Genomic DNA, 27,443 nt, shown 5'->3' on the forward strand with positions numbered 1-27,443 from the left:
GTTGAAGAACATGCAAATAACCGTACCCAGTAAAAAAAAAAGTACAATTCTAAAGTAATTCAATTGTATGCTGTGATTAAAATGAAAGATTGAATCAAATTTAAACATACATACACAGGAGTCAGGGCAGACGTGATAAAATGTATTTTAAATTGGATGATGAGTTTTCCATTACAATTCGATAGTATCCGATTCAGTCAAAATCGAAACAATGTCAGAAAAAATACACAAATATTACAGATAGGTACGAGGATGTGTATCAAAAAATTGAAAATGATGGTGTCATCACGTCATTGTACAAAAACTTCTTTTATGGTTGTAATAACCGTGAAAATAGTTTTTACCTCGGCGGGCTCTGGCAAATAAAACATACTATAAATTTAATTTTCAATGATAAACCGATTTAAACCAATTTAACCACTTAATTTGATAATTATTTATTCAATATTGAACAAGATTTAAAAATGTTAAATTCTTAATATTGAAAATACATCATAGGTTGTACGTCCTAGAAGGTTTAACACGAGTAGAATTCGAACCTCACAACTTTTCACTGCCTGGTTGACTGCTCTGTTCCTTGAGCCATTGGTCTGCCTATGAACCATGTTACTTAAATCTGATATTTCCAGGCTCGGATGACTCCCAAATTACACCAACGTGAAGCGGGCAGCTTTGTGATTATACTCGTATTACAAACACGACAGCATAAACCAGGGGTGGGCAAACTGCAGCCCGCGGGCCGCATGTGGCCCGCCGGGTATTTTTTTGCGGCCCGCCATCATTAATTGTACTTCTGATTACGAATAACTTTTTCATAATTTTTAAAAAAATATTGACAATTGATTAAAATTTGAAGAATTTGTTGTTTCGTAAATGTATTATCTCAGTACGTCTGCCTTGCGTCTCGTCTCACACTATGTAACAACTATTTTCTACGTTGAACATCGTGACACATTTAAATACTTTTGACTCCGCGTTGCAAGGAAAAAAATATATGCCCATGATATGGTTAAAAGTTTGAATGGATTTCAATTAAAACTCAAGTTATTCCTTCGACAAATATCGAATAACAACGTGGAGCACTTTCCAACTTTGAATATAAATTTGAAGAATATGGTAAAATTATTAAAGCTCTGAATGACGATTTTTCACAAAGATTTGATGACTTCCGAAAAATTGAGACAAGTTTAGCAATAGTACGCGAACCACTTTCAATAGATAGAGCTACAACTTGAGATTATTGATCTGCAGTGTGACACTGATTTAAGAGACTTGCATCGTCGTGAAGAAATCTCCAAATTTTACAATGCCCTTAATTCAGACAAATTCGACCAACTTAAAGATTATACAAGAAAAATGTTCGTTATTTTTGGATCAACCTATATATGTGAACAAACATTTTCAATCATGAACTTCAAAAAAAAATCTTTACAATCAAATATCTCCGATACCCATTTACAAGCAGTTTTGAGAATAACAACTACATAATCAACACCTGAATTTAAGAAAATGTTAAAAAATGTACAACAGTTTCATTCTTCTCAATAATTTTTGTGTAATGTTTATTTTTCGTGATAATAAATAGTGTATATCTAAAAATGGTATTTTACTTGCGGCCCGCCGCTCATTTTGAATTCTTGAATTTGGCCCTCCATCCAAAAAGTTTGCCCACCCCTGGCATAAACCATAAGCGGTACTAGCGGTCAGCCAAATTTACTTGTACCATCTTTATACTATATGAAGATTTTTTCCAATACTTTAGTGTTTAGTAAGTATACACTATACATACACATACCGTACGTGTATAGATAATAAATATAGTATAACATTTAAGAATGTTAAATGTCTTTCATACTATATTTTTTCAACTTCATTACTATACACTTTGGCCCTGTTTATACAGAGTGGGTTTTCTTCAACGGCTTTGGTCACAAACTTGCAAGATGCTTTTTCCTCTAGCATTATATTTGCCTGTATGTGGTTGCGTTTTGGTGTATGTATGTATATGTATGCCTACCCTCTATTTGGCTGGCTTCTACATTTCGTACGGCGGAAAAGTCGACAGATGAGCAGCGTTTCGCGGTTCATGTCAGCGCAGACAATATAAGAGGAAATGTGTAGGAGGATTCAGATAGTGTTTAATTATGGCCTATTCCTAATAAGAATGAAGTGCATTCAGAGTGGTGTAGACAGCAATTCATGGTAGATATTACAAGGGTTATGTTAGAACATAAAATAACCGGGAGAAAAATAGAAAACTGCAACAGACAAGACGCGACGCTGATTCCAGGAATATAACAAGTAGGTAGGTACGTCAGAGAGATTGTCGGAGTTCCGAAATTGACAATCTCAAAATGTCACTTGGTGGGCGGTGATGAGTCTGTATCCCAAATAAACTACAATGTGACTCTGTTAGAGAAACATGGAATAGATTAAAAAAATAATACGTATCAATGTTGAATTACGATTCAGTGGTTTCAAAAATGTGGAATATAAATACGAGTGGCGGAAATTTTTACGGATAACTTTACCACATAGGTACCTATCTTCCTATACAGTTGTTATTTATTTTATTTTATATATTGTCGTCGTTACAATGACTTTGTACTACTCCTAGCTAATACAATTTGGCTGGAGAAATTTACAGGAAATGTTAAGAAATGATAAACCTGGGTTACATTTTTAAATCATTTCATAATTTCATTGTTTGCATACAAAATATCATTATAACCGTTAATACAACTATTTTATATTCAATACTGAGCTTATTTATTTATTTTAGAATACAAAACATTGTGGACATAACAAATCTAAATTCAAGACGTACATAACATGAGATTTACATTATAATAAATATTACCCTCACAAGAGAGAAGAGAATATAGAAAATAATAATAATAACAGAAAAAAATAAAATGAAAATATACTTAAGTATACGTAAGATTTAAAAATATAGCATCCTATTTGAAAAATTTGAAAATGTACGTTTTATAAAGTTCCTCGAAAAAAATCTTGACGGAATTTGAAACACATCCCATAGCCTATTAATTCGTAAAAACGATACTTGGTTAGGTATTTTTATTGATTAAGATTAGGTACTATCCTGGAAAGTCAAAGATGTGTGTTCGAATCCATACTTTTATAATATTATAACATTGTTTTATTGCAATAGTTTTAAGTCAAATAACAACAATATTATTTAAACTCAATCTGAATCACAAAAAGTAATAGGTTAATGTGATTGAGAGTGTAACTCTCATTATATAGTAATAGTCAGTTATTTAACGCGATTTTCCGATAAAGATAATAATATAAAGATCCCTTCCGCGTCCACATTTACGTATAAACAAACGTACAATCGGCATATGTGGGAAAGTATGTAACTACATAAAAAATAAGTCTTCATATTCTACATAATACTATAGGTAGGTACATGTAAAAAATATACAGTTACCGCATTAATTTCTTTGATATAAGCCCTAAGCCTAAATCAACGTAAAACTTTAATTTGTTAATAGGCTTGTTCAAAAACTAAATATTAAGATATTTATGGCGATTAAAAAAAAACAATTTTAGAAAAAGATCAATATTCTTTCTTATGGCAAAGTTTATCTTATAAAAAAGTTGGAGAAGCCTAAACAAAAATACTCAAACAACGTAACATCTCTTCTCTGATGTTCTCCATCTCACGATAAATAATTTAATACAAAAAATTGGCAAAACATCAAAATGACATCGGACGTATTACGAAGGCAAGTTTGTAATTCAAATGGAAAGGCTCCTGAGAATTCTCGGATGATCACGATTGAAAATAAACTAAGCATCGTCTTATGTGTGCAATACGAACGTCGTAACAAAATAGCTGTAAGTTATGACGTTTTTTCGTTTTAATCTTTTTTAAATATAATACATACGAAATTCAAATTGACTGGTTATTAACTGTTCCAGGACATTAATAACTCTGTATCCAGAGAATTGGATACGCACAGATATATTCATAAGTTAATTGAATAAGACATTACCTCAGTGATGCTATCCGTACTATAATTATAGTACAATACTATAATTTTAATTCTGTGAAAAATGTAAAATACTATAATTTTACGCCAAATATACCAAAATACTATAATTTTAAAGGATTCAAGACGGAAAATGTTCCTGTACTATATATTTTTCAGAAATACTATAATTTTATGTCTTTGTACTATAATCATCATAGAAAAAGATGGCAACACTGCATTACCTACTCACTGCCATATTGAAAAAAAATGAACTCATGCACCGTGACATTACACATTTGAGTGTCTCCCTTCTTCTATGTGTGCCATATCCGTTATCAGAATTTGGCCATTTGGCCCCTGTCCGTCGCTGCTCTGAATAGGGATGGAGTGCTGAGCTCAAACCAGTCCCTGAGGTTTTTGAGCCAGGACGTTCTTCTTCTACCAGGGCCTCGCTTACCGGAGATCTTCCCTTGAATGATGAGATGTAGGAGGCGATACTTCTCGGGATGCCGCATGATGTAGCCAAAGTATGCCAGTTTCCTGGTTTTTATTGAGTGTTTTTATCAAGTGTCTCCCTTATGTTAAATAATTCGAATTTACAGTCAACTAAATGTTTTAGAGCCAGTGGTAGTGAAAATGAAAAACGACGTCTCAGCTCCCTGGGAGACATTCGCAGACTGAATTCAATGCGCCGATGCATGATCACAATGAGTCTTATGTTTCGGTGGCGGTTTTATAAACACATACATTTAATATTAAACAATACGCTAAAATAAAAAAAGTAGCTACCATCCACTCTTCTCGGTACCTAGTTCTTTTCAGTGCCACGTACATCCACAGAACTTTATGAGTTCGTCTATCCATAGGGTTTTAGGGTGTCCCTGGGGGCGTTTAGTGCCCCTTTGGGTACTACTGAATTACAGCAGTTGTCCAGCGGCTAACCCATTGCCATTTTATTTGCTAAACCACATCGCGTGGTCTTGTCAGCTTCCTTGTCATTCCATTGGTTTATTTTTTTTATCTTTCCATGCCATGTTGCGCTACAAGAGTCCATGTTTCACACACAAATGTGAGCGTTGATAGTTAACATTGGTTGGACACTTTAAGCTTAGTACACACTGGGGAGGTCACTTTTGAAGATACTATTCAGGCGCCCAAATGCACTTCACGCCTGTTTGGTTCTGAGAGCAAACTCGTCATACATACCACCACTGTCAATTGATATTGTTATCCGAGATAGACGTAGTTGTTGACCTGCTTGACTTGAGTGCCATATATATTGCATACACCAGTAACGAAGGGGGGAGGTAGGGTGTTAAGATCCGCCATAAAATGCACATTAAACTTTGTTCGCCATACTTATTTGTTTTTATTGAACTAAGACTACAATTTATAGATGGTATTTGTTAGTTTTTAAAAATCAGTTAAGCCCTGCCTACCGTAATAGTTTTGGTATATTTTGGGCGATACGATAAAATTGAGCACACTTTTACATTCATATTTTTATATGTTTTCGTTGGATTAAGAATACATATTGCAGTATTACAAAATATATTGTTGGTTTATTTTTTTAAATTCATTAAGCCCTGCCTAAACCAAACTATAATCGATAAAAATATTATTCTATCTATAATACATTCAAAGATATGTATGATTTAATTACATAATTTTAGATATTTTATAGATAGACGAGTATTTTTTGACTATTATCTATTACGGCTTGGTTTAGCAGGGTTTCATTGAATTTTAAATACTAACCAAAACCATTTGTAAATTGTAGTATAATTTCAATGAAAACAAATACGAATGACTGAAAAAGGTTAGTGTGCAGCATTTATGGCGGATCTTAACAACCTACATCCACGCTTCGCCACTGGCATATACATGTATTTCTGAGATTGTTATTAAATATTGTCAGTGTTTATTATTTTGTTGAAATAAGCAGGAAGAAAGACAAAATTGACGGTCACAATAAACCGATTAATAAAAGGATGTCAAAACATTGAAATCAGATAAATCAATGCCAGTGCAATATCAAAGGTTCCGGAATGTGGTTCCGGTGCGTTCCGGTTGAAAAATAACACTGAATATTCTGTTTATATACCGGCATCCAACTGTAGGAAATAATCAATTAATATACATTAATATATAATTTACAAATTTGCTAATTCATTTTTTTACGTTAGTAGACTTGGTTTGAAGACAAATTATAATTTATGTACATAGTAATAAACACAGTGTTTACAGACACTGTTAGCGGTTCGTTCGTTTAGATATTTTTAAACAGGCATAACTTACTTATAATGGAATTAATTTCAAGTTTATTATATTTCACTGACAAGATAAATTAACGTATGTACCTACATGGCGGGGAAAAACTTCTTTTTTTGTTGTATTCGAATTCCGGTTCTTACGATATCGCCGATTCGTAGAAGTATATAGGTATAATATACCCATATTATAATTAGTTTGAAATATATACATATGTATATATGTTTTGATAGGTGCCTACACGGACATTTAGTAGACTTCCCGAATGGTAAAACCCTGAATTAATTGCTGAAACCTAAATAAATCTCTACACAGAATACATACAAGTATTTGCCAAGACGAAATTTTGATAACGCACGAGTAAAACACAAAATATCGCAAGGTTTCGGAAACACTTTGTTTTCATAATAAACATGTTACGAATAAAACAAAATATAATTCTTTTGAAAGATTGTTAATGTCAATATTAAGGGGGACATGCTCAGCGTAGGTCAAAATGGAGCTTTTGTTCTATTTTCAAAGCATGATCCTGGACATACCTTAAACGTTGTAGATAATCTATTTATATAATTTTGAAGCCTTATTATCTTTTATATTTATTTTAAACATTTGATGGCTGCATAAAGTATTTTTATTACATAAAATGGTATTCTTTTAACCTCTCGCTATAATGTTTTAGAATATAGTCATATTTCAGTACATAAATGTGCAGTGGTGTTAAGATTTTTTACATTTATTAATTTTTAAACACATTTATAAAACCATCAGTATAATTTATATCGACATTATTATAGTGAAATATTTACGATAAAAAATTATATTGATAATCTCTGTGATCCCAAATTTGACAAGAATTGGGCATTTTATTATTCAAAAAATGGGCAAGATTAACACATTTGAAGATAATTCTAAAGATACTCATTATAAGCTATGTCTTTGACCATTCAAGTGTGATAAACATCATATGAATAATGATTGCTTTATAATAATTATTCACCTAAGAATAAGGTAGTGTTTTTTTTTAAATATGTACGCCATTTCTTTTGGCATTCCCCAGTGGTTAAGCTACAAGATACGGCCGTAGCCATAAATTGACAAACTATAATTGAAGTAGGGAGTAAAATGATGTTAACGCGCGTGTTTGAACATGTACCGTTTAAAAAAAAATCGGTTAGGTACATGTTCAAACACGCGCGTCGTATCAATATCGCAAACAAAACATTACAAGTTTGCATCGAAATAAAAGGATAACTGTGGTTTTTTATATCTTCTCGTAATAATATTAAACTATTGATATGTATACGTTTTGTTTTTTGATTCATAGATATTGTACTAATTAAAATAAAACACAATAAATTATACTTACCTAGGTCATTATTACTTGGTTACTTCGCCGCTAAAAACACATGCAGTGGTAATCAGTGTTGCCATCTTTTGCAATGCTGATTATAGTACAATGGCTTAAAAATTATAGTATTTCAAAAAAATATATAGTACAGGAACATTTTTCGTCTTGAATCCTTTAAAATTATAGTATTTTGGTATATTTGGCGTAAAATTATAGTATTTTACATTTTTCGCGGAATTAAAATTATAGTATTGTACTATAATTATAGTACGGTTGGCATCACTGGTGGTAATCCAAGTAGCAAAGATTACAAACATAATATATTATTGGTTTATAAGTGTACCACATACTTCATAACTTGAAATATTCAGTGGTGAAGGGTGAAGGTAAGCTGTGGAGATTCGACATAAATGACGCACACTAAATTTTGTCAGTCAGACTTATTTGTTTTCATTGAACTAATACTACAAATTGCAGATAGTATTGTTTAGTTTTTAATATTCAATAAAGCTGTACCTGGGCCAAACTATAATATATTAATATTAATTATAATTAGGGGTAGGCTGTGGAGATCCGACAAAAATAATACACACTTGTCAGTCATAATTATTTGTTTTCATTGAACTAAGAATACAAATTGCAGACGGTTTTTAAAATTCGATTAAGCTCTCCCTAAACCAAACCATAATAATGGATAGGTAATCTATAAAATATCTAAAATCATGCATGATTTTGGATATGTTATAGACAGAAAAATATTTTTGCTTCAGGCAGGGTTGAAATGAATTTAAAAAACTAACTATGTAATACCATCTGCAATTTGTACGGTTAGTTCATTGAAATAAATATCACTGACAAAATGTAGTGTGCACTACTCATGTCGGATTTTCACAACTTACCTCCACCCTTCGCCACCGACATGACGTATTTATTTCACGAATCGATTGACTTGTACGTATACCAATAAAACAAAATACACGAAATAAACACATCCTATAATATCTACTAATACAAAATAATTTGTACGTACATATACGTATACCATATTCACAGGTAAGTAAATACATATGTAGATATTTCTTATAGATAAATGATATTATAGGGCAGTGTTTCGAAACCTTTTCTCACCCAGGGCACACTAAAGGTCTTTCCAGAATTCCGCGGCACACCACACGTAAAACAATTTATACACATACATGGACCCCACATACTCTAAAATAGCGTTTTTTTAATGGTGTTCGAGGTAAAATTAATGGTATTGATTGTATGTTTAGCGATTTTTTGTCTTTAATAATACATCCACTTAAATTATGGTTAGTTGTCGGATTAAGAATAATTATTTATCGAATATTGACATAATAATAATAAATTGTATTCTACAACCGCATGTTTTAAAATATTAATACCAGCCTCGTAAAATATCGCTAGAAATATTTTTTTTACTATTATAGCAAATTTGTGTTTATCTCACTTATACGGTTGACCTGCCACGCCTCCCCCTTCCGAGTCTGGGTCCCCAGGCTAGAGCCCTGTCAGCCCCCCTTGTGGGGGCCATGCACCAAAATTAATGTATAATTTGTGTTTTTTATTTGATAAATAGGTAATTAAATATACAAATAACATAACACACGACGAAGAACTAAATGTACATATTATTTCCATGTATTTAACAAATTAATGTGATAACTGAGCTTGTTTCAATTAACGTAAAAGTTTTATACATTTTGACTTGATTTATTTGAAAGAGTAACACGAAGTTCTAGAATTCTAGATCAAGACCCAAGCAAGACTGCTTATTATTTTAAATTATAACTTGAGTTGAAGAACTTTTCCCACCTAGATGATATGTCGTATAAAATGGAAGCTGAACTGCGATAGCCTTGTCGGAAATCCAAGGATATTCTTTATTAACCGAAATCCAGAAAATTGCCAATGAAACATCGGCGAAGTTCAGTTTTAGCGTCCTGTTGTTACTCAATTCAACCAATTCCTCTCTAATTTATAGGTAAATCGCTTCTATAGAATTTTCGGTATTGGTTGCGAAAGGGTTTCGAATCCAGTCGTATTGGTTGTATGAAATTAATGATGAAATTTCTTTTGCAGAAAAGTTAAATGTTTTTCAGACGGATTCAAAATTAATTGTTTGTTTTCAATGGTGATCTGGTAGGTCCTTTGGTACATTTGTAGAGATCCTTGTCTCTTAATTGATCTGAGCACGTCAATATATTTTCATTCTGACCTTGCATTGTTTTATTAAGTTCATGCAGGTGCTCAAATATATTACCAGCCATGTAGGTACGCAAATTTGACTATTAGTAAGTATTGTATAATACACAAAATTATTTGTATTTTTTTTTTTTGAAGCAATGCACCGCGGCACACCGGTTGCGCAGCACTGTTATAGGGCATGCCTAAGCAGTTATTATGGGATATTGAATATAAACCGGCACTGTTATTAATAAGTCAATCGATAGGAACTACACATATATATATGTACATATATCATACCATACATATTACAATCAATCAATAAAAATTACGACTTCATTATATATGCATAATTTACTATTTTATTGCATTCCGATCAGGTAAATTATCTGCGATCGATATTATATACTACACACATAACAATAGTGTCGTAAAAGTCCCCAAGAACTAAAATACATAAAATACTATATAATATAATATAAATACATTAAAAATATATATAATTTAGCGGAACGGAATATTACTAATAATTTGTCTTCTTCGTCGGGACTAAAATTCCACGATTTCATGGGCCGGGACGATTTAGCTGTCGAATAACCTTCTCAACGGGTTGGTCCCTCTCTTTTAGGGAAACCATCTGAGATATTTAATATTCTCATGTCTAAAAAAGACAAGAGAGCGCGGACGAAACAAACGAACACTAACAATCCTCATAATTATGACCGATTCGATAACCACTCGTGTTATATAATATTGTGTGTATTCGGTATCGAATAGTAAAAAAATAAACATGAAGTAAATTACCGGGAATACGCATTGTATGTAGGTCTCTACATTATTTTTGCATATGGACAAGACAATAATATGCAAGTAAATGTATCAAAGCTGCCAACACCCGTCATTCTCTTTGCTTTGAAGAGTGGATACATTGGCACACTATAGGTAAGTAGTGCCTACCAATACTGAAGAAACATGAGTTGGCAATATTCGCATTGTAAACACAACCGCCTCTTAGGCCCGTTTCAGACGGGACACCGGTGTCGCGCTCGTATATAATAACGACGCCTTTGTATTCGAACGAAGGGGCCTTTGTATTATGTTTATGAACGTCCCTGAGCTAATGAGTCAAAGCGTGTCCGGTACACTTTTCCGTCAGCCGCTACATTCTCAAGCCGCCAATACACTTGTTTTTATTACTTTTGAAAAATTCACTTTTGAAAAAAAAAATGAAAAATCTCTTCTACAATCGAAATATCGTTATTTGGCCTTTTTCCAGGCACTCGATGAAGGACGATCGGGTGCTAGATTATACCCGTATTGGTCTACGAAGTCGACGTTACTACATATTACATTCCACCGTGAGCTGTCGTACCGGAAATAGATGGCCGTATATCAAAGTTAGAGCGGCTTAAGGTGGGTCCCAGGTTCGAATCCTGAGTCTGGCAAATACACATATAGTTTTTTAGTCAGAGCTAATATGGATAATAGCCATGGACCTAATAGGTTGAGCAAGTGGCTAACATCCAATTTTCGTAAAATAAGAAAATCTGTTAATATAAACCTGCACCCCATGGCAGTCCATATGATCTTATAAGGATTGGACATGGTATAAAAAAATATAGGCATTAAATGACGTGTTGTTCTTGGAACATTGCCGACAATGATATTCCAATTTTCTTAGATTCAATAAGAACATTTTAGTTTGATAGGTATAGTATTTTTCACGTAACTTTGCAATTGTACATAGTGACAAGATTTGTGTGTAATACGCACTCCGTATTAGTGTATTAGTAAATGTCAGGCGCCTGATTGGCTTATTTCATCAAATAATAATTGATAATTCAAAAAAATCTTTTCCAAATTGCAAGGTTACGCGGAGGGTAGTATACGACATTAATTAATTACGAACACCAACTTGCTAAACTACTTTTGAATGATTTAGAATTTTATATAAATAAATATAAACGATATGATTGTAATATATCTAATTTACTTGAATGAAACTCAGGTAAAATATACCGGCTTTATCGAAATAAATACTTATAATAAATCTATATCGGGATCCAAATTGACGCTTTCTGTAACTATGAATATTGTTAGTTACCCTATTTTGTTTCGCATATGATATACAAATAGTATTATCGACCGAAGGTACTTGATGGAATTTGAATTTAAATCTATTAGTACTATTATTAGCTAAATAATATGATTGAGCACATTGACAAGAATGTTTACAGGTGACACTACCGCTTGGTAATTTATCTAGTTATTTATAACTATTGTTATTATTAATTATTATGAAATGTTTGAATAACTAGATGAAATAAGATTGTTAGTCTCGAAAACAGTCAAATAAAGTAACGTTTGAAACGCTTTCCTGAACAATTTGAATTTGTTTAAATGCTATGCAAAAGGTAGCGAACTATCATATTCGCACACCGATTAATAATTGTTCAAAATAATTCAAATTAAAAGCCTGATTTTACAGACTATGTTTAACCGTGTTTTAATCACTCTTTTAGACACACTATATTGTGGACATGCATAAGCATACCTCGCGCCACGCTTCCTAAGTCTGTACTCACCTTAACCAACGAGGAATTATTTCTGTATTATTATTATTATTTTCCTGTCAAGATTGATGGTGTGTAATTTTCGATTTCTATTTGTTTAATAATTTATCTACTGTTTACATAGATATAAACAAACAAATAATATAAAGCCTGGTGAATAAATTAAAAACCGTTAAATTATTGGGAAGCGAGATTTTCGAACTGTGAGGTTATACATAATAAGAAAATTTTCGTACGGTGGAAAGTTGACCGAAACCATTAGGTTGATGCATACATGGCTGAAAAGTTTTCCAGTCGAATGGAATTTTCAACGACCAGCTCTTTTCGCAAGCGGTAATTTGAACATTTTTTTTAAAAGCAAGTAGTTAGTACATATTTCTTCAGACTTTTATTAAAATAATATATATGGATAATCAATCATAATATCAAAATTAAAGTAGCCACCGCAATAATTACTATCGAATAAGTATATAATATTATGTATTTCGCATTATTCTTCAATTTTCTAAGCTTATCGCCCACATTGGCCAAGTTCGTAGAGTGACCGCCTTTGAATAAATACGTGGGCCGCGTGTTCGAACCAGCGACCGGTCAAAAATACATGTTCTTTTTCAATACCTATAATATATTAAATTTATTCCAATGCAAGAGCCCGATAGGGTGGGCGAATAGCTAACAACTGTTAATCTATTTTAACATGGTAATAATATATATTTACTGATCAATCATTATATTATATCAAATCCTACAGTATTCAAAAAAAAATCGTACAAATTACCGTTTCTGAAAAAAAGTGGATATCAGTGAAAATTCCTTTCAGCTTTTATCCCATTTGTGTTTCTGACAATTTTCGTTCGTACAATAATTATCGTTAAAATTACTCGACGTGGAATTCTGGCGATAAACATAACACTTCACAGTTTTTTTTTATATATGTGGGTAGGCAAGTAGGTATATCTCATAGAAAAATAATTCTAAAAATATCAGTGGACAATATACGTTCTTATCGTCTTTTATTTATGCATGATCAATGATATGCCTTCTTGCAATAGTATGGGTGATACCTACATATGAAGATAGAACAGGAAGCTACATACAAAATTATGTACATACACATATTCTTTCTTATTTAATGATTTTCAATTTATAGTACTTGCGGGCTTCTATTAAACAGTGTTTGCACAACTACTATACCTAATAATATAGGTATTGTAATGCGTAGGCATATTGTAAGTAAGAAAATGATTTAAATCTTGCATGTCATTGAATTAATCACACACATTTGTAAATATAGGTAATTATAGTATTCATACCAAAAAGGGCCACTTAATTAAACCATGACATAAAATAAAAATACACACATAATTACTATCAATCATTAAACTTGAAACTCTAGAAGGCAAGTATGCTTGGCTTCATATTTTCCATCAGTGTAGGCAACAGTAAGAATGTTGCATTATTTAGGTAGGTATATATTATAGAAGTTTGTAAGAACGGTTTATTTTATTATTTCAACCTGTACCGATCCATAGATAACGGCGGCAAAGACTGCATATTGGACAGAGGTAAAACGATTATAATAAATACAAATTGTTAAGATGAATGGAAAATTACTTATTTTCCTTCATTTTGACAGGATTTCGTGACTGATGATCGTGCCTTGGGTGATTTGGATGTCGAACAGCCTTCTCAACGAGTTGGCTCCTCATTCTATCGGCATTCTTCTACACGTAAAGCCTGTGCAGTGTGGAAGATCCGAGGCACTTATGAAATGGTGCAATCATCTGAAGCATCCAACGTTTGCTTTAATATTCTGACGCGACATTTCTAAAAGACAAGACAGCGCGGACGACTCAAACGGACGCTAACGATCCTAATAATTATGATCGCTAAGCCACATCAAGTCACAATAATTCATAGGTGAGCTATCCTGGCATGCAGGTGTTCAGCGCTAGACTCAAAGTGCGGAGTGTCTGTGTATGGGGAATTAAAAGTGTGGGGTCCATGGTTTAAGCGACGACAAGCTATAAGTACCTAGTAAGAGGAAATCAGTGGCAACTGTTTTTTTGTCAACAAGAAGATACCCACCCTCGCGACGCATTAAAAATGTAAAATAATTTTTATTTTTCTGTGTGCGCGCCAGAAAACACAAATTATCTAGCAATAATTATTCTGGAATAATCGAGTTAATTTTATTTTTTGGCTGAAAAATCAATTTAGAACGGAGAAAAATTTGGAAGGAAAAGCTAAAAAAACTTTGGAATTTAATTTTGACGTGGGGGTCTAATAATTTTAGCTATGTCACTGAATATGTAGATACCTACGTATTTTTGTAGTTTTTGACCATATGATGTGAACGTATCGATTTTTGGAAATAAACACCGTCAATAATATCATAATTTATTCGTGTTGTGCTTACAACAGCTTCATTAATTAATGTCCGAGTTGAACCGTGTTGTCATTGTTATGATGTTGTCAACTTGTGTGTGTACAGTCGCAAGTTACCAACCATATAAAATAAGTCATAAATTATTTTATGAGTGAGCTAATTATGCGACTTTACTGTTACATGGCAACATATTTGTTATTATCGCCCTTTTCCTATAGTAAAACAGTCGAGGTGTGTTGCAAAATTTTATGATGTCAACTACAACAGTCAGGCCACTACCAACATTATAAAGCCTCATAAGAATCGAACGACTGCTGTATTATTTGAACAATGTGAATATGTAACAAAATAACTCAAAATATAATTTGAAATAAAATAAAAGTGTCATTTTTAGTATTTTTTACGTTAAGTACTCATTATTGGTGATGCTAAGGTTATGATACGATCAAAAAATAAACAAACCATCAAAACAACAATAAGACAAGGCCGAAATTATAGGGGCATAATAAATAACATTGATGTCGATGGAAGTAAAAATGATTAGCTTTACCTACCTTGAGTAAAATTCACATAATTCTTAGTAAGTACTTCAATACATACAAACTATATTTTCCTATTTTCCTTTATTGTGCGTAATTTACTCATAATGGGTCTTTGTGTAATCGGCCTAATCGCTAATCAGCAATCGATACAATGTCCAAATATACTTAAGGGGGGACATGCTCGTCGAAGGTCAAAATTGAGTTTTTATTGTATATTCAAACCATGATCCTGGACACTCCTTAAACGTTGTAGATGATCTATTTATATAATTTTGAAGCCTTATTATCCTTTATAGTTATTTTAAACATTTGATGACTGCATGAAGTATTTTTGTTACATAAAATAGTATTCTTTTAAACCTCTCGCTCTAATGTTTTAGAATATAGTCATATTTCGGTACATAACTGTGCAGTGGTGTTAAGATTTTTTACATTTATTAATTTTTAAACGCATTTATAAAACCATTAGCATAATTTATTACGAGATAATTTTTGTAACATATTCACGATAAAAAATTATATTGATAATCTCTGTGATCCCAAATTTGACAAGAATTAGGCATTTTATTATTCAAAAAATCGGCAAGATTAACACATTTCAAGATGATTCTAAAGATATTTATTATAAGCTATGTCTTTGACCATTCAAGTGTGATAAACATCTTATGAATAATGATTGCTTTATAATAATTATTGACCTAAGAATAAGGTAGTGTTTTTTTGAAATACGCCATTTCTTTTGTCATTCCCTAGTGGTTAAGCTACAACATACGGCCGTAGCCATAAATTGACAAACTATAATTGAAGTAGAGAGTAAAATGATATTGACGCGCGTATTTGAACATGTACCGTTTAAAAAAAATAAAAAAAAATTCGGTTAGGTACATGTTCAAACACGCGCGTTAACATAATTTTACTCCTTACTTTAATTATAGTTTGTCGTTTTATGGCTACGGCCGTATGTTGTAGCTTAACCACTAGGGAATGACAAAAGAAATGGCGTATTTCAAAAAAACACTACCTTATTCTTAGGTCAATAATTCTTATAAAGACTTGAATGGTCAAAGACATAGCTTATAATAAATATCTTTAGAATCATCTTCAAATGTGTTAAACTTGCCGATTTTTTGAATAATAAAATGCCTAATTCTTGTCAAATTTGGGATCACATAGATTATCAAAATAATTTTTTATCGTGAATATTTTACAAAAATTATCTCGTAATAAATTATACTAATGGTTTTATAAATGCGTTTAAAAATTAATAAATGTAAAAAATCTTAACACCACTGCACAGTTTTGTACCGAAATATGACTATATTCTAAAACATTAGAGCGAGAGGTTTAAAAGAATACTATTTTATGTAACAAAAATACTTCATGCAGTCATCAAATGTTTAAAATAACTATAAAGGATAATAAGGCTTCAAAATTATATAAATAGATTATCTACAACGTTTAAGGAGTGTCCAGGATCATGGTTTGAAAATACAATAAAAACTCAATTTTGACCTTCGACGAGCATGTCCCCCCTTAATGATTATGAATGATATATTATGTAATATCATTGCCTAGAATTAAAATTAAAACATAATACTTATTATGTAAACAGAAATTCCACCGTAATTGTAAACATTGAAAGTGTATGATGTGTAGCATTGCCAACTGTCGTTGACAAAAATAATAATTAATTATGCCAAATAGAGTAAGAAAAAACAATGTAAATTTCATTTTCAAACAGTATGTATGAAACGTATTTCATGAGAAGAGAATATTAATTACTTAATTTTATAATTACACAAATAAAAATGAATGTATGTTCGAAATATTGTATTGCCGCAAATTCTAGCTATTTTATGAGAAAAGCTAAATTTAAGGCTATACCTCAGTTGAGGCATGGTCTAAAAAGATCGTGGCTAGCGATGCGCGGATTGTGAAAATGACGCGTGCCGAACGAAATATAATTTGTCATATAAATCCAACATGCATCCATTTAATGTTCTGTTTATTGTTCTATTAGTAACAATAATAATATATTCATTGACATGTATTCTTTTTCAAGTAAATGAGTAACGTTTTTTAGTCATCTTTACACGATTTAAGAATTAATACCCCCGTCGCCATCACGAAACAAATTGACGTGTTCACAGCTCGACGTTCGCTCTCCGATTGCAAGCGAGTCCAAAATTTCGTCGCACCTATAGTTGAAACTTATTTGCCGGTTCACTGAAGTACCGTCTTAAAGCAATACATCAAATGCGTACTTTACTAGATGTTGCCGTTCAAAATGGAAAGTTTTTTGTTGGAGAAATTATCATAAGTTGAATTTAAAAAAAATCCGGCTTAAATTTTGCAGGTAATTTAAACATTAACCTTAGTAACATTTTTTCAGATTCCCTATTACTATAAGCTCGATATGAATAGGTGTAACAAAGTTTTACTTCGATGTAGTAGTATGGCACGTAAATAATCACATACTAACTTTAGGGAGGTAGGTATCTACTTAATTTATGATAATGTCCGATTCTAAGATCATATGGACCTCCATAGGATGGAGGTTTGTATAAAGATAATTTGTTTTTACGAGATATTGATGGCAGCCACTTGCTCAAGCTACTAAGACCATACTCTGACTCCAAACACACATGTGTATTTGCCAGACCCAGAATTCGAACCTGGGACCCACGACATTGTGAACTAACTCGTTAGCAGTGTTGCCAACTGTCGTTGACAAAAACATGCCAGACGGGGTATGAAAACAAGCTATTTCGCAGGAAAAACGCAAAATTTTGAGAAAATATAGTGACAATAAAATTGCAAGTAAATTTACTTATTCTACTAAGAACGAAGTCAATAACATTTGCTTTCGCGTATTGAAAATCGAAAAAATGTCGATACGCGTAAAAACCACATAATATTATGTGAACAGAAATATATTTCAAAATTGACAAGAAATACCTACCTATTTTGTATCAACGGCATACAAGTATCGTTTTATGTTTGAATACGAGAGCTTCTTTCTTGTAGGACAGACATATAATTAAAGAACATACCTTTTAGGTGAATAATTGTTAAATTATTATTTTATATAGGTACGCTGAGATTCGAAATAATATACAAAATACATTAAAAATAGTGTATGAAATTGTTTCATCATGTTTTATTTGTCACTAAAATAGGAACCTAAGTATCTACTTGCATTATATGGATAAATTTGATGTTCATGAAAATACACTGAAAATAAACTAAACATCTTTCAACACATTTAAAGCTGTTGGATGCATCAAAAAACGCTAGTAAAAATGCCACAGGCCAGATGCGGTTTTTTCAAGCAGATGCCTATCGAAAAATGCTAGATCTGGCAAGAAAAACGCTAATTTTACAACGCTGCTCGTTAGCCGCTTGTGGGCGGACTTAATTTACAGTTTCTTATTATTTATTTACCAAACATAACCATGCGGTGATGTTAGCTTTTTAATTTACCGTGCAAACAAACAAATATTAATCTAAAATCGATCAGCGGACCGAGGTTAATTTAGGGGAAAAAAACTGCTGGTAAAAATTAACGTGAACATCTATTTTTAAAATTTACACAACTCGGCAGGAAAAGAATTCGGGAAATCATTTCGACGAAAATCATTTCCAACAATAGGTACCTACGTCATTGTGATAAAAGTAATATTTTATAGATAGCAACTAACTAATAAAGCTTGCAATCGAGCATAGCTGTTAAAATAGAACCAGGGAACTCTTATTTTCTTTTCTGTGAATAGAACTCTGAGAACTACAATCATAAACTATAGACTACAATTTTATTTTAGAGGGTAGTAATTTCTTAATGTTGTGCAATGCACATTAATTGTAAAAGCATCTTCCCTAGCTCTTGCAGCCACTAATTTTAACGGAGTCATTGTGATTCACGTGGAGAAAGCTTTTTATATAAGTACCTACTTACCTATTTGTATGTTAAGGAAATTAGCTATAATATCGGGAGGGTTGTTATTTAAAAAAATACTTAGTGCCTGTTTTGCAGAAGACTTTTACTAATTATTGTGATTTTCTTCGTATAATTTAATTAATAATTTGATACACACGTGTTATAATGGGCAGTACCTACCTACGTCATCTGTAGTTATTTTTTCTTTAGTATTTTAAACCTTTTTGGGTTATAAAATGTAATTTACACGCTCTTAGAATAAAATTGTCTGATTTACTAATAATAGCCAGTTGTGAAAGTAAATAATATATACATACACAAAAACAACGAAATAAAAAATATATACATACTTGCTCGCTTGACTATTATAATAAGTAAATAAGCTGTGAATATATTAAAGAACATATTTGTCGTTTTAATTAGGTATTTATCAATAACTAGTAAATATATTATTTGCCTTACACGACACGGCGTTCATTTCACCTGGGGTAGATTCCACACAAATTCGTAGAATAGCTTATGTTTTATATGAAAGATATAAAATAATGGACGATATTTTACAACTTAGATAGAAAACACACTTAATTGATGACAATTTTACAACATGAACGATTTAACTTTTACGGTTTAAATATCGTTGATTAACTACACTTGTGATGGAGAAAAATTGTGTTTGTCCCTATCTAAATGACAACACGATCCTGTTTTATGCAATGGCACAATTTATATAATTAAAAGGGGCATGTAAACCACAAAAAAATAACAAATTAATGACACCTTTGGGGTCATTATTTAATAACCTTCCTGTCAAGATTATGCAATGGTCAATTTCCGAATCCAAAACGAAATAAAATGATATGACGCACAATTGCTAAATGGAAATAAGCTGGTGTATTATAAATATTGATTAAAAAAACATTCATTTTGACAATGTGTATATACTCACGGTTGTTTTTTTGACGACTGTGTAGTCTGTAGTAGGAGCCTGCCGGTATTTTTGACAGTTACCGTGTTGAATAGAGAAGCAGAATTTGAAGATATATTTTGTATCTAAATGTTGAAGCACACACTTAACAGCGGATTTAAATGAGATACTTTAAAACTGTGGATATATTAGGCATAAATGTAATAGACTACGTTTGAAAATTGCGGTTTTAATTGGATTCTTGTAGAAGTATTTCGGTTTCTGTAAAGCCGTGCGAAAGCGCCGCTAGCGATACACCATCAACGACAGCGTCTGAAAGAACACTAAAAATAAAAATATTTTCTGAACGCACGTTTTCACATTTTCTACGCTAGGGTGTGCTATTTTCACATCTGTAGAATTTTACGTTTGCTCTCGACGAAATACAAAGTTTTTTCAGTGACGTCGTACGTGACACAGCATTAATTTAATACCTAGTACAGATATTATAATATACCGGCACTCTAGGTACTGATTTACTTCTTTTTTTTATAATGCATTTTTAAGTGCAATATACTTACAACTCTTTATTTCGTATTTACGAAATAGAAGAAAACGCCTAGAGTTAAATGGGTAGATACATTATTATGCGCGTATTGACTAAGCGAGCAGCCTCGGGAATTTGCTTCGCGAAAATCGCTGCGCGAGGAAGGTCACGGGCCTGCTCGCAACAAAATTAACGTTACGCGAGGCAGCCGCGCGCAGCACCTTTGAGCATCGATAAACCGAGAACGATTGGATCGGGTAGCGGCAATGCTCGGGCGAGGCAGCGCGTGCGTTTGCCTCGGGCGAGTCACGTACTGACTGATTGAGCATTTTGCCTCGCGAGGCTTTTACGTATATTATCTATGGCGAAGCTGCCTCGCTCAGTCAGTACCTACGTACCTATTGATTAATAACATCACGGTATAGTGCAGTATTATTCAGATGGTAGGCAGCGTCGGATCAGCGCTCAAAAAGCTTAATATTGGGTGTTAGCGACATTTTTTAAACTTCTGAAAATGTTTCTTTAATTTTGGCGTATTTTGCATATTGTTTAGGTCAGGGTTTACCAGACTATGTTCCGCGAACATTTGGAAAGGTTTTATACACTGAAACACATTTAAAGATCTTCTACTAAGTAGAAGTAAAATAACTAAAACTAAAATAATTAAAGAATCTACTTCATATTGAAAGGCGAGTGATGATCAATCTCCACTGATGTTTATGACGTCAAGTATCTAGAGAGGTCATGGCCCCCACAAGGGGGGGGGCTGACAGGCCTCTAGCCTGGGGGCCTAGGCTTACGGGGGGCCCAGCGTGAGAGATCGACCAGCCAAGTGAGATAAACACACATCATAAACATGCACGAATAGTAAAAAAATGTCGCCTTTACTTCAAGCATACTAACATTTAATAATATGTGGTTTTGCCATACTTGTGGGTGTATTAAAAATACAAAAAATCGCTAAAAATATCCTTCATTTTACCTCTAACACCATGTGGACTATGCAACTGTAGATCGTCACATTGCCTTTAACCTTAGCGATAAGTAGAGGGCCTGCTTCGGGATGTAGGGGCCATGATCTAGGTACAGACGGAGGACCATCTTTTATCACACCATGTGCATGAAAAAGATGGGGTATATTGTTTTTAACTGACCGGCTGACAAGTCTTGTCAGTTTAACGACAGTTGCTAAAATTGGCAGAACGGTTAGCTGCGCTAATAAATAACCTACAAAATTAACTAAGTGTTCCGTTAAAATTTCCGGGTTTGCGAAGTGTTCCATTGCAGAAAAAGTTTGGGAAACCCTGGTTTAGGTCATAGTTTCTCAACCGGTGGTCCCGGGTCCGCGAAGATTTTTGGGTAGGCCGCAAAAATTTTCTGCAGTTCAAAAATAGTTTCCTAGAAACCCAACATTTGAAGTGGGGTTGTATATTTCGACAATTGTTTAAAAAATAGTGTAAATAAATATTTATTACTTTATTCCAATGTTGGTGGTCCGCAACACATTTTTTGATTTTTTTGTGGTCCGCGGTTGTAAAAAGGTTAAGAAACATTGGTTTAGGTAACCACATTTAACCACCAGTGCATCTATTATATCGAGTGTTTACTGACAGAACGCATTATTTCAGTTTTTGCTGTTTTTCTGTTTTAAATGCCTAAATGTATACAATTTCACGCTCTACGTCCTGGTAAAACGCACAAAGACATAGGATATAATGGTGAGAAAATAGAAACATTATTAAATCATATTTTTATTTTTTAATTCTGATAGAAAGCATGATAATAACCTAATGCATTCTGCGTATACAAAATACAGGACTTGTAACATGTTGTATATTGTGTTTGCCATAAAGGTTAGTCTTTATAATGTAGAAAAATGTTTTAAAATCATAAAAAATATACGTGGGAGAACGCTTTGAAAAAAAAATTAAAGTCCTTTTTGCGATTATCTCAGAACTTGTTTTAATGAGTTAATGCTTTCTGTCAGTATACCCTCGATATACACATACAAGACTGCTTTCGGCCGCTACAACAGCTATCTAGGGTAGGTTTGTATCGAATTATTAGCACTTATTGTAGTACTTATTAATTAAAATAAGTTAGTGTGTAATAAAATTGTTACAATATTAGTACTATGTTTTAACAGCACCTCTTTAGGCAGTGGTAACTTTTAGACCAAGATATATAGTTTTGACTATTTAGACAGCTAACTTATTGTAATTGTTAGAATAAGTGCTAATACTTCGATACAAACCTACCCTAGATAGCTGACGTATCGGTCGAAAGCAGTCTCGTGTACATGATAGATGCACTGGCTCAGGCGGTTGGATTTAAGCATATAACCATTGTATTCTTAATATATTATTCGTATCACTGACTGGGCTACATTGAGCAGCATATTATGCTACTGTACATTTATTTTAAAACAATATTTTTATTTTTCTTAGTTAGGTATAATAATTTTATTTTTTGTTAAAGTAATATATATTAAAGTTTTTTTCCTATTGATGTGATCCTAGAGCTCCCACCTAAAGCCCCATGGTTGCCAACATTTCAAAACAAATAATAAAATAAAAAATATAAATATTGTTTTTACTACATAATATTATTTTTATTGACAGGTTATTTTATGAGTTATCAAAAAGATAACAGTCTGCTTTGATAATTGTTATAAAGAGTGATTACTGATTATCTATAAATACTACAATAGGTATCAATACAATAATTATCTACTTGATTTATGTAAGTTAGTGCATGATATTAAATTTTATTACTTTATATAAGTAGGTAGGTACCTTTTTTAGAAACTAAACTAAACCAAACCATAACACTAATTTTTACTATTAGTCCAAAATCCTCAGTATTTGATCGTCAATGGATCAGTCATAAGTCATAACTTTCCTCACTAGCTTGGCTAAATTGGCTATCAACACCGAGATCTCACGCATTTAGAACAGTGCTTCTTAAACGTTTTCGTTTTGTACTATCATTTTCTTATAAACAATTCAAAGCTCCTCGATTTTTTTCCTATTTAGTGCTTTATTTATCCGCGCCCTCAGTTTCAGAATCAAAAGAAAAGAGATAGTATAATAATAACTCAAAATGATACCGAATCATAAAATAAATTGTTGCCCGAATTTATTTACTGTAGATTATGCATAAGACGTTTTAATATAGTCTTTGTTTATGGTATTTATTTTGCCAGTACTACCAATACACCGGTCACTTCCCGCCATAGACTAATCTTCCCGCTTAAAATGAACTGTCAGACGTCAGTGTCTTGTTTTGAATGAGTAAAGAGAATGTGCTCATTTATTTTCTTTTGTGCATTATTATAAAATAGTTTTGAATTTTACCTCGAGCTACAAATATACACAGATATCTAAATCAATCACATGATGCGTGCGGCTAGACTTGCTCGTGAGTTAGAGAGAATCAAATGCAATCCTCCATGGGGAATATCTTGCACACTTGTCAAAGAAGATACCTTGGATCTGGAGGCGACAATCATGGGCCCGCGCGATTCTCCTTATGAAAATGGAGCATTTAGGGTTTTGATTGAAATATCTGAAAAGTATCCGTTCGAGCCGCCGCAGGTGAAATTCACGACGCCTGTTTACCACCCCAATATTGATAAAGGTTAGTAGGTACGTTGACAATTGCTACATGTCGAATCCTTCTCCAGAAAGGATGGATCAATACTGGAGAAGTAACAGGCGCCTCGAGATGATTGGAGAGTGAATTTTAGACAACAAAAGAGATAAAGTAATAATATTGGAATAGAACATTCCCTACTGGATGGGTTGCCTGAATATATTAAAGTAAAGTTGAAAAAAAGGATTCATACTTTAAATTTGGGGTAATTTTGTAGCACCCCATTTCGTCATTTTGGTTAAAAGGTGTTTTGACACCAAAAACCAAACTGAAACATAACACTTATCGAAAAACAACCCAAAACATAACAAACTTACCTACCTAGATACTTACTTATTTTTTGTCTCAAAAGACATCGGTCACAAAAACAATATGTTATAATATATAATAATACGACAAAATTAGTTATGACTTTAACAATCTGCATGATTTAGTTAAATTTCGCGTCTTTTTACTGGTTCTCCGCCACCGCTCGCTGTCATTAGTCAGTGAGCGCAATGTTGCCAACCGAACTATAACCATTTTGGTTCGCGTACAAGGCCTGAACAAAAACGATGCATGAGTGCGAGTGAGAAAGTATTGGGCACCCTTATAATCTCTGCGACACGCGCTAGAGTAGGATAAAAGGTCTACATATTTTAGAGTCAGTTTCCAAAAGTATCGCTAGCAAATCGTGGTGAATCGCTTCACGTAACATCGATAATCTGCGAGTTCGTGTTGCTAAATTTGCTATTTTTTGTGTTAAACACAAAGTCAGTGGTATATATTTTTAGTTAATTAAGTAGGAAAGGTGGTTCTGCGTGTTGTATTAAAATATGGTAGCCGTACTGATAAGCAAGAAGATGGTATTACGTTTCATAGGTAAGTTGATACATGTTCGTGACAATTTATTTGTATATTATTATTTATTTTAATATCAGTGACCTAGTGTTTCTTTAAAATAACTTAAATTATAGATATCTTTACCTAATGGTTTCATTTTGGCCGCTTAAAAATACTATATAACGTAAAAAAATAGAAAATTATATCTTAATTCTGAGCGTCCAGTGCGAGCACTTCGGGCGAGCACTAGCGAAATGGTCTATGGTCTCGAACATTTGTAGGCGAATGCGTTCGCTCGCCCACAAACCTATGGTCTATGTTCTGTATCTATAGTCTATGTTCGCGTACTATTAAAAAGCAACATTTTCGTCCTCGTACTATTAAAAAAGCATAGTACGTCAAAAATACCACAATTTCGAAAAATGAAATTAATTGAATTTGCCAGTTGTGCGAATATTCCCCATTGCTTATTTCATGGCGTTTAAAAGTTGTCTATATTGTTGATGTTTAAAGTTCCGTAAAATGTTCGTACTTCAATCACAGCAAATCGTAATAACGTGAAGCGAGGGACGTGGTAAGTTCAATCTATATAATATAAGATCTCAGTATGCGATATTAGTCTATGGACGTAGTCTTGCGTTGTATACTCTAATGGCCGGTGTTAGCATATTTCGGTCATAAGAGGTGTTTTAATAAAGCAGGGCATCGGAATTTCTCGAATTCTCCGTTATGTTTATCTGACAAACAATAGACTTACATTTTCAACACGTCCTATAATTTTTGCCGAAATACTATTGTCTTGGAATGCGTATTATAATTTGATGACAAAATGATAGCTGGATTCCAAAATGGCGACTGACAGATAAAGACGACGGAGAACCAGTATAAAGCACCTAAATTTCTATTGGTTGTGTATTTTGGATACTTATCTATATCTTCTGAAGAAAAAAGGGCAAACAGATCAATGCCCCTGAAAAGTTATATCTATAATATGTATTATTTGAAATCTCCATCTTTACAATATTGTTGTCCTAGTCTGCTACCGTGTCCACTTACATAGTGCCACACAACTTACATGGCAGGTATATTAATTGTATGTGATTGAAAAATTAATTACACCTAGATTGCAATAAGGGTAATAACACAGTTCAGTGCTTCCGACCAGGCGCCTAAAGGGTTTAAAATGTTCGCGGTGGACGTCTGGCTTCAGAAGGTTGTGAAAGTGGATGTCAGGCTCAAAGGTTGAGTGTATTACAGCGGCTGACATCAGGCTTCCAAAGATTTAAAACTTTTATGGCTACTTTGCATGATTTTTCATTTCATATAATATCTGTGTGGTGTCCAGTTGTCTCAGCACCAAATCTTTCTAGACTGTAGTGAGGGTGGAGATTGTAAATTCATATTTGTCTTTGCAGATGTCTTCATTTTAACATAATGGTTTTCTATATAAGAATGTTGTTCTGTGTAAGTAAATCAATGATTGCATATCATGTTGTGTCATACATATTTTTTATTTTTTCCAGGCGGGCGTATCTGCATGGACCTTCTGAAAATGCCGCCGCAGGGTGACTGGAAACCTACTGTGACCTTGGAGAATTTACTGCTCGCAGTGCAGACCTTACTTTCGAATCCAAACCCTGATGATCCACTTATGATAGATATTGCAAATCAGTACAAATATGACAGAGACGCCTTTGTAATAGCTGCCACAGAAGCGACTAAAAAGTTTGCTATATGATTACAGATGATTTGAAGTTATGGTTATCACCTTTCAAGATTATTGGGTCCTATATAACGTCTAACATTCACAGGAAGGAAAATGATGGTTTCCTCAAAGAAGGGTGTATATTGGGTTTAGCACCTCCTCTTTACATTAAGATCTGTGTAGTTCTTATGGTTTCCATGTGATCTCTATGGAATTGGTGAAATTCCAAGGGATTCTGTACATTTAAACACAGTATCAGCCTACCTCCATCCTTCGCCACTGGTACCCTTGGAAATGTAGCTTGCTTTATCTGTAAACATGTAAAATCCAGCAATAATTTTAGTTCTCCATGGGTCCCCCCCTTTGAATTTTGTCAATCCCATGCAAATTATATTATTATGCAGTGATGCCAATTCTCATTGTTAAAAATCTGCCAGGCGAAAAATCTAAATTTAAAGAAATGTATGAAATGGCGAATTGTGCGAAAGTAGAACGTTTGAAAGTAAAGGGCTGCATGTAATTACATAATGTTCTACAAATTG

At 33.0% G+C, this 27,443-nt stretch overlaps 2 protein-coding genes across 2 annotated transcripts in view; one reads left to right on the forward strand and one right to left on the reverse strand.

Annotated features, from left to right (window-relative positions):
• LOC147077947 (oxidative stress-induced growth inhibitor 1-like) overlaps positions 1-20,519 on the reverse strand; it is an 83,443-nt gene extending 62,924 nt beyond the window's left edge. The window contains exon 1 of the mRNA XM_085961010.1: positions 20,216-20,519. The gene's annotated coding sequence lies outside the window, so the exon portion shown is untranslated. The remainder of the gene's footprint in view (positions 1-20,215) is intronic.
• A 3,448-nt stretch (positions 20,520-23,967) lies between these two features.
• On the forward strand, positions 23,968-27,443 carry LOC147077948 (ubiquitin-conjugating enzyme E2 T-like). The gene is made up of 2 exons (XM_085940163.1): positions 23,968-24,359; positions 26,720-27,443. The coding sequence occupies exons 1-2, from the start codon at positions 24,116-24,118 to the stop codon at positions 26,932-26,934; spliced, it is 459 nt and encodes a 152-aa protein (XP_085796289.1). The 5' UTR covers positions 23,968-24,115; the 3' UTR covers positions 26,935-27,443.

The sequence above is a fragment of the Rhyacophila brunnea genome, unplaced genomic scaffold, assembly GCF_057557595.1.
Source record: "Rhyacophila brunnea isolate RB1 unplaced genomic scaffold, BYU_Rbru_1.0 scaffold_12, whole genome shotgun sequence".
NCBI lineage: Eukaryota > Metazoa > Arthropoda > Insecta > Trichoptera > Rhyacophilidae > Rhyacophila > Rhyacophila brunnea.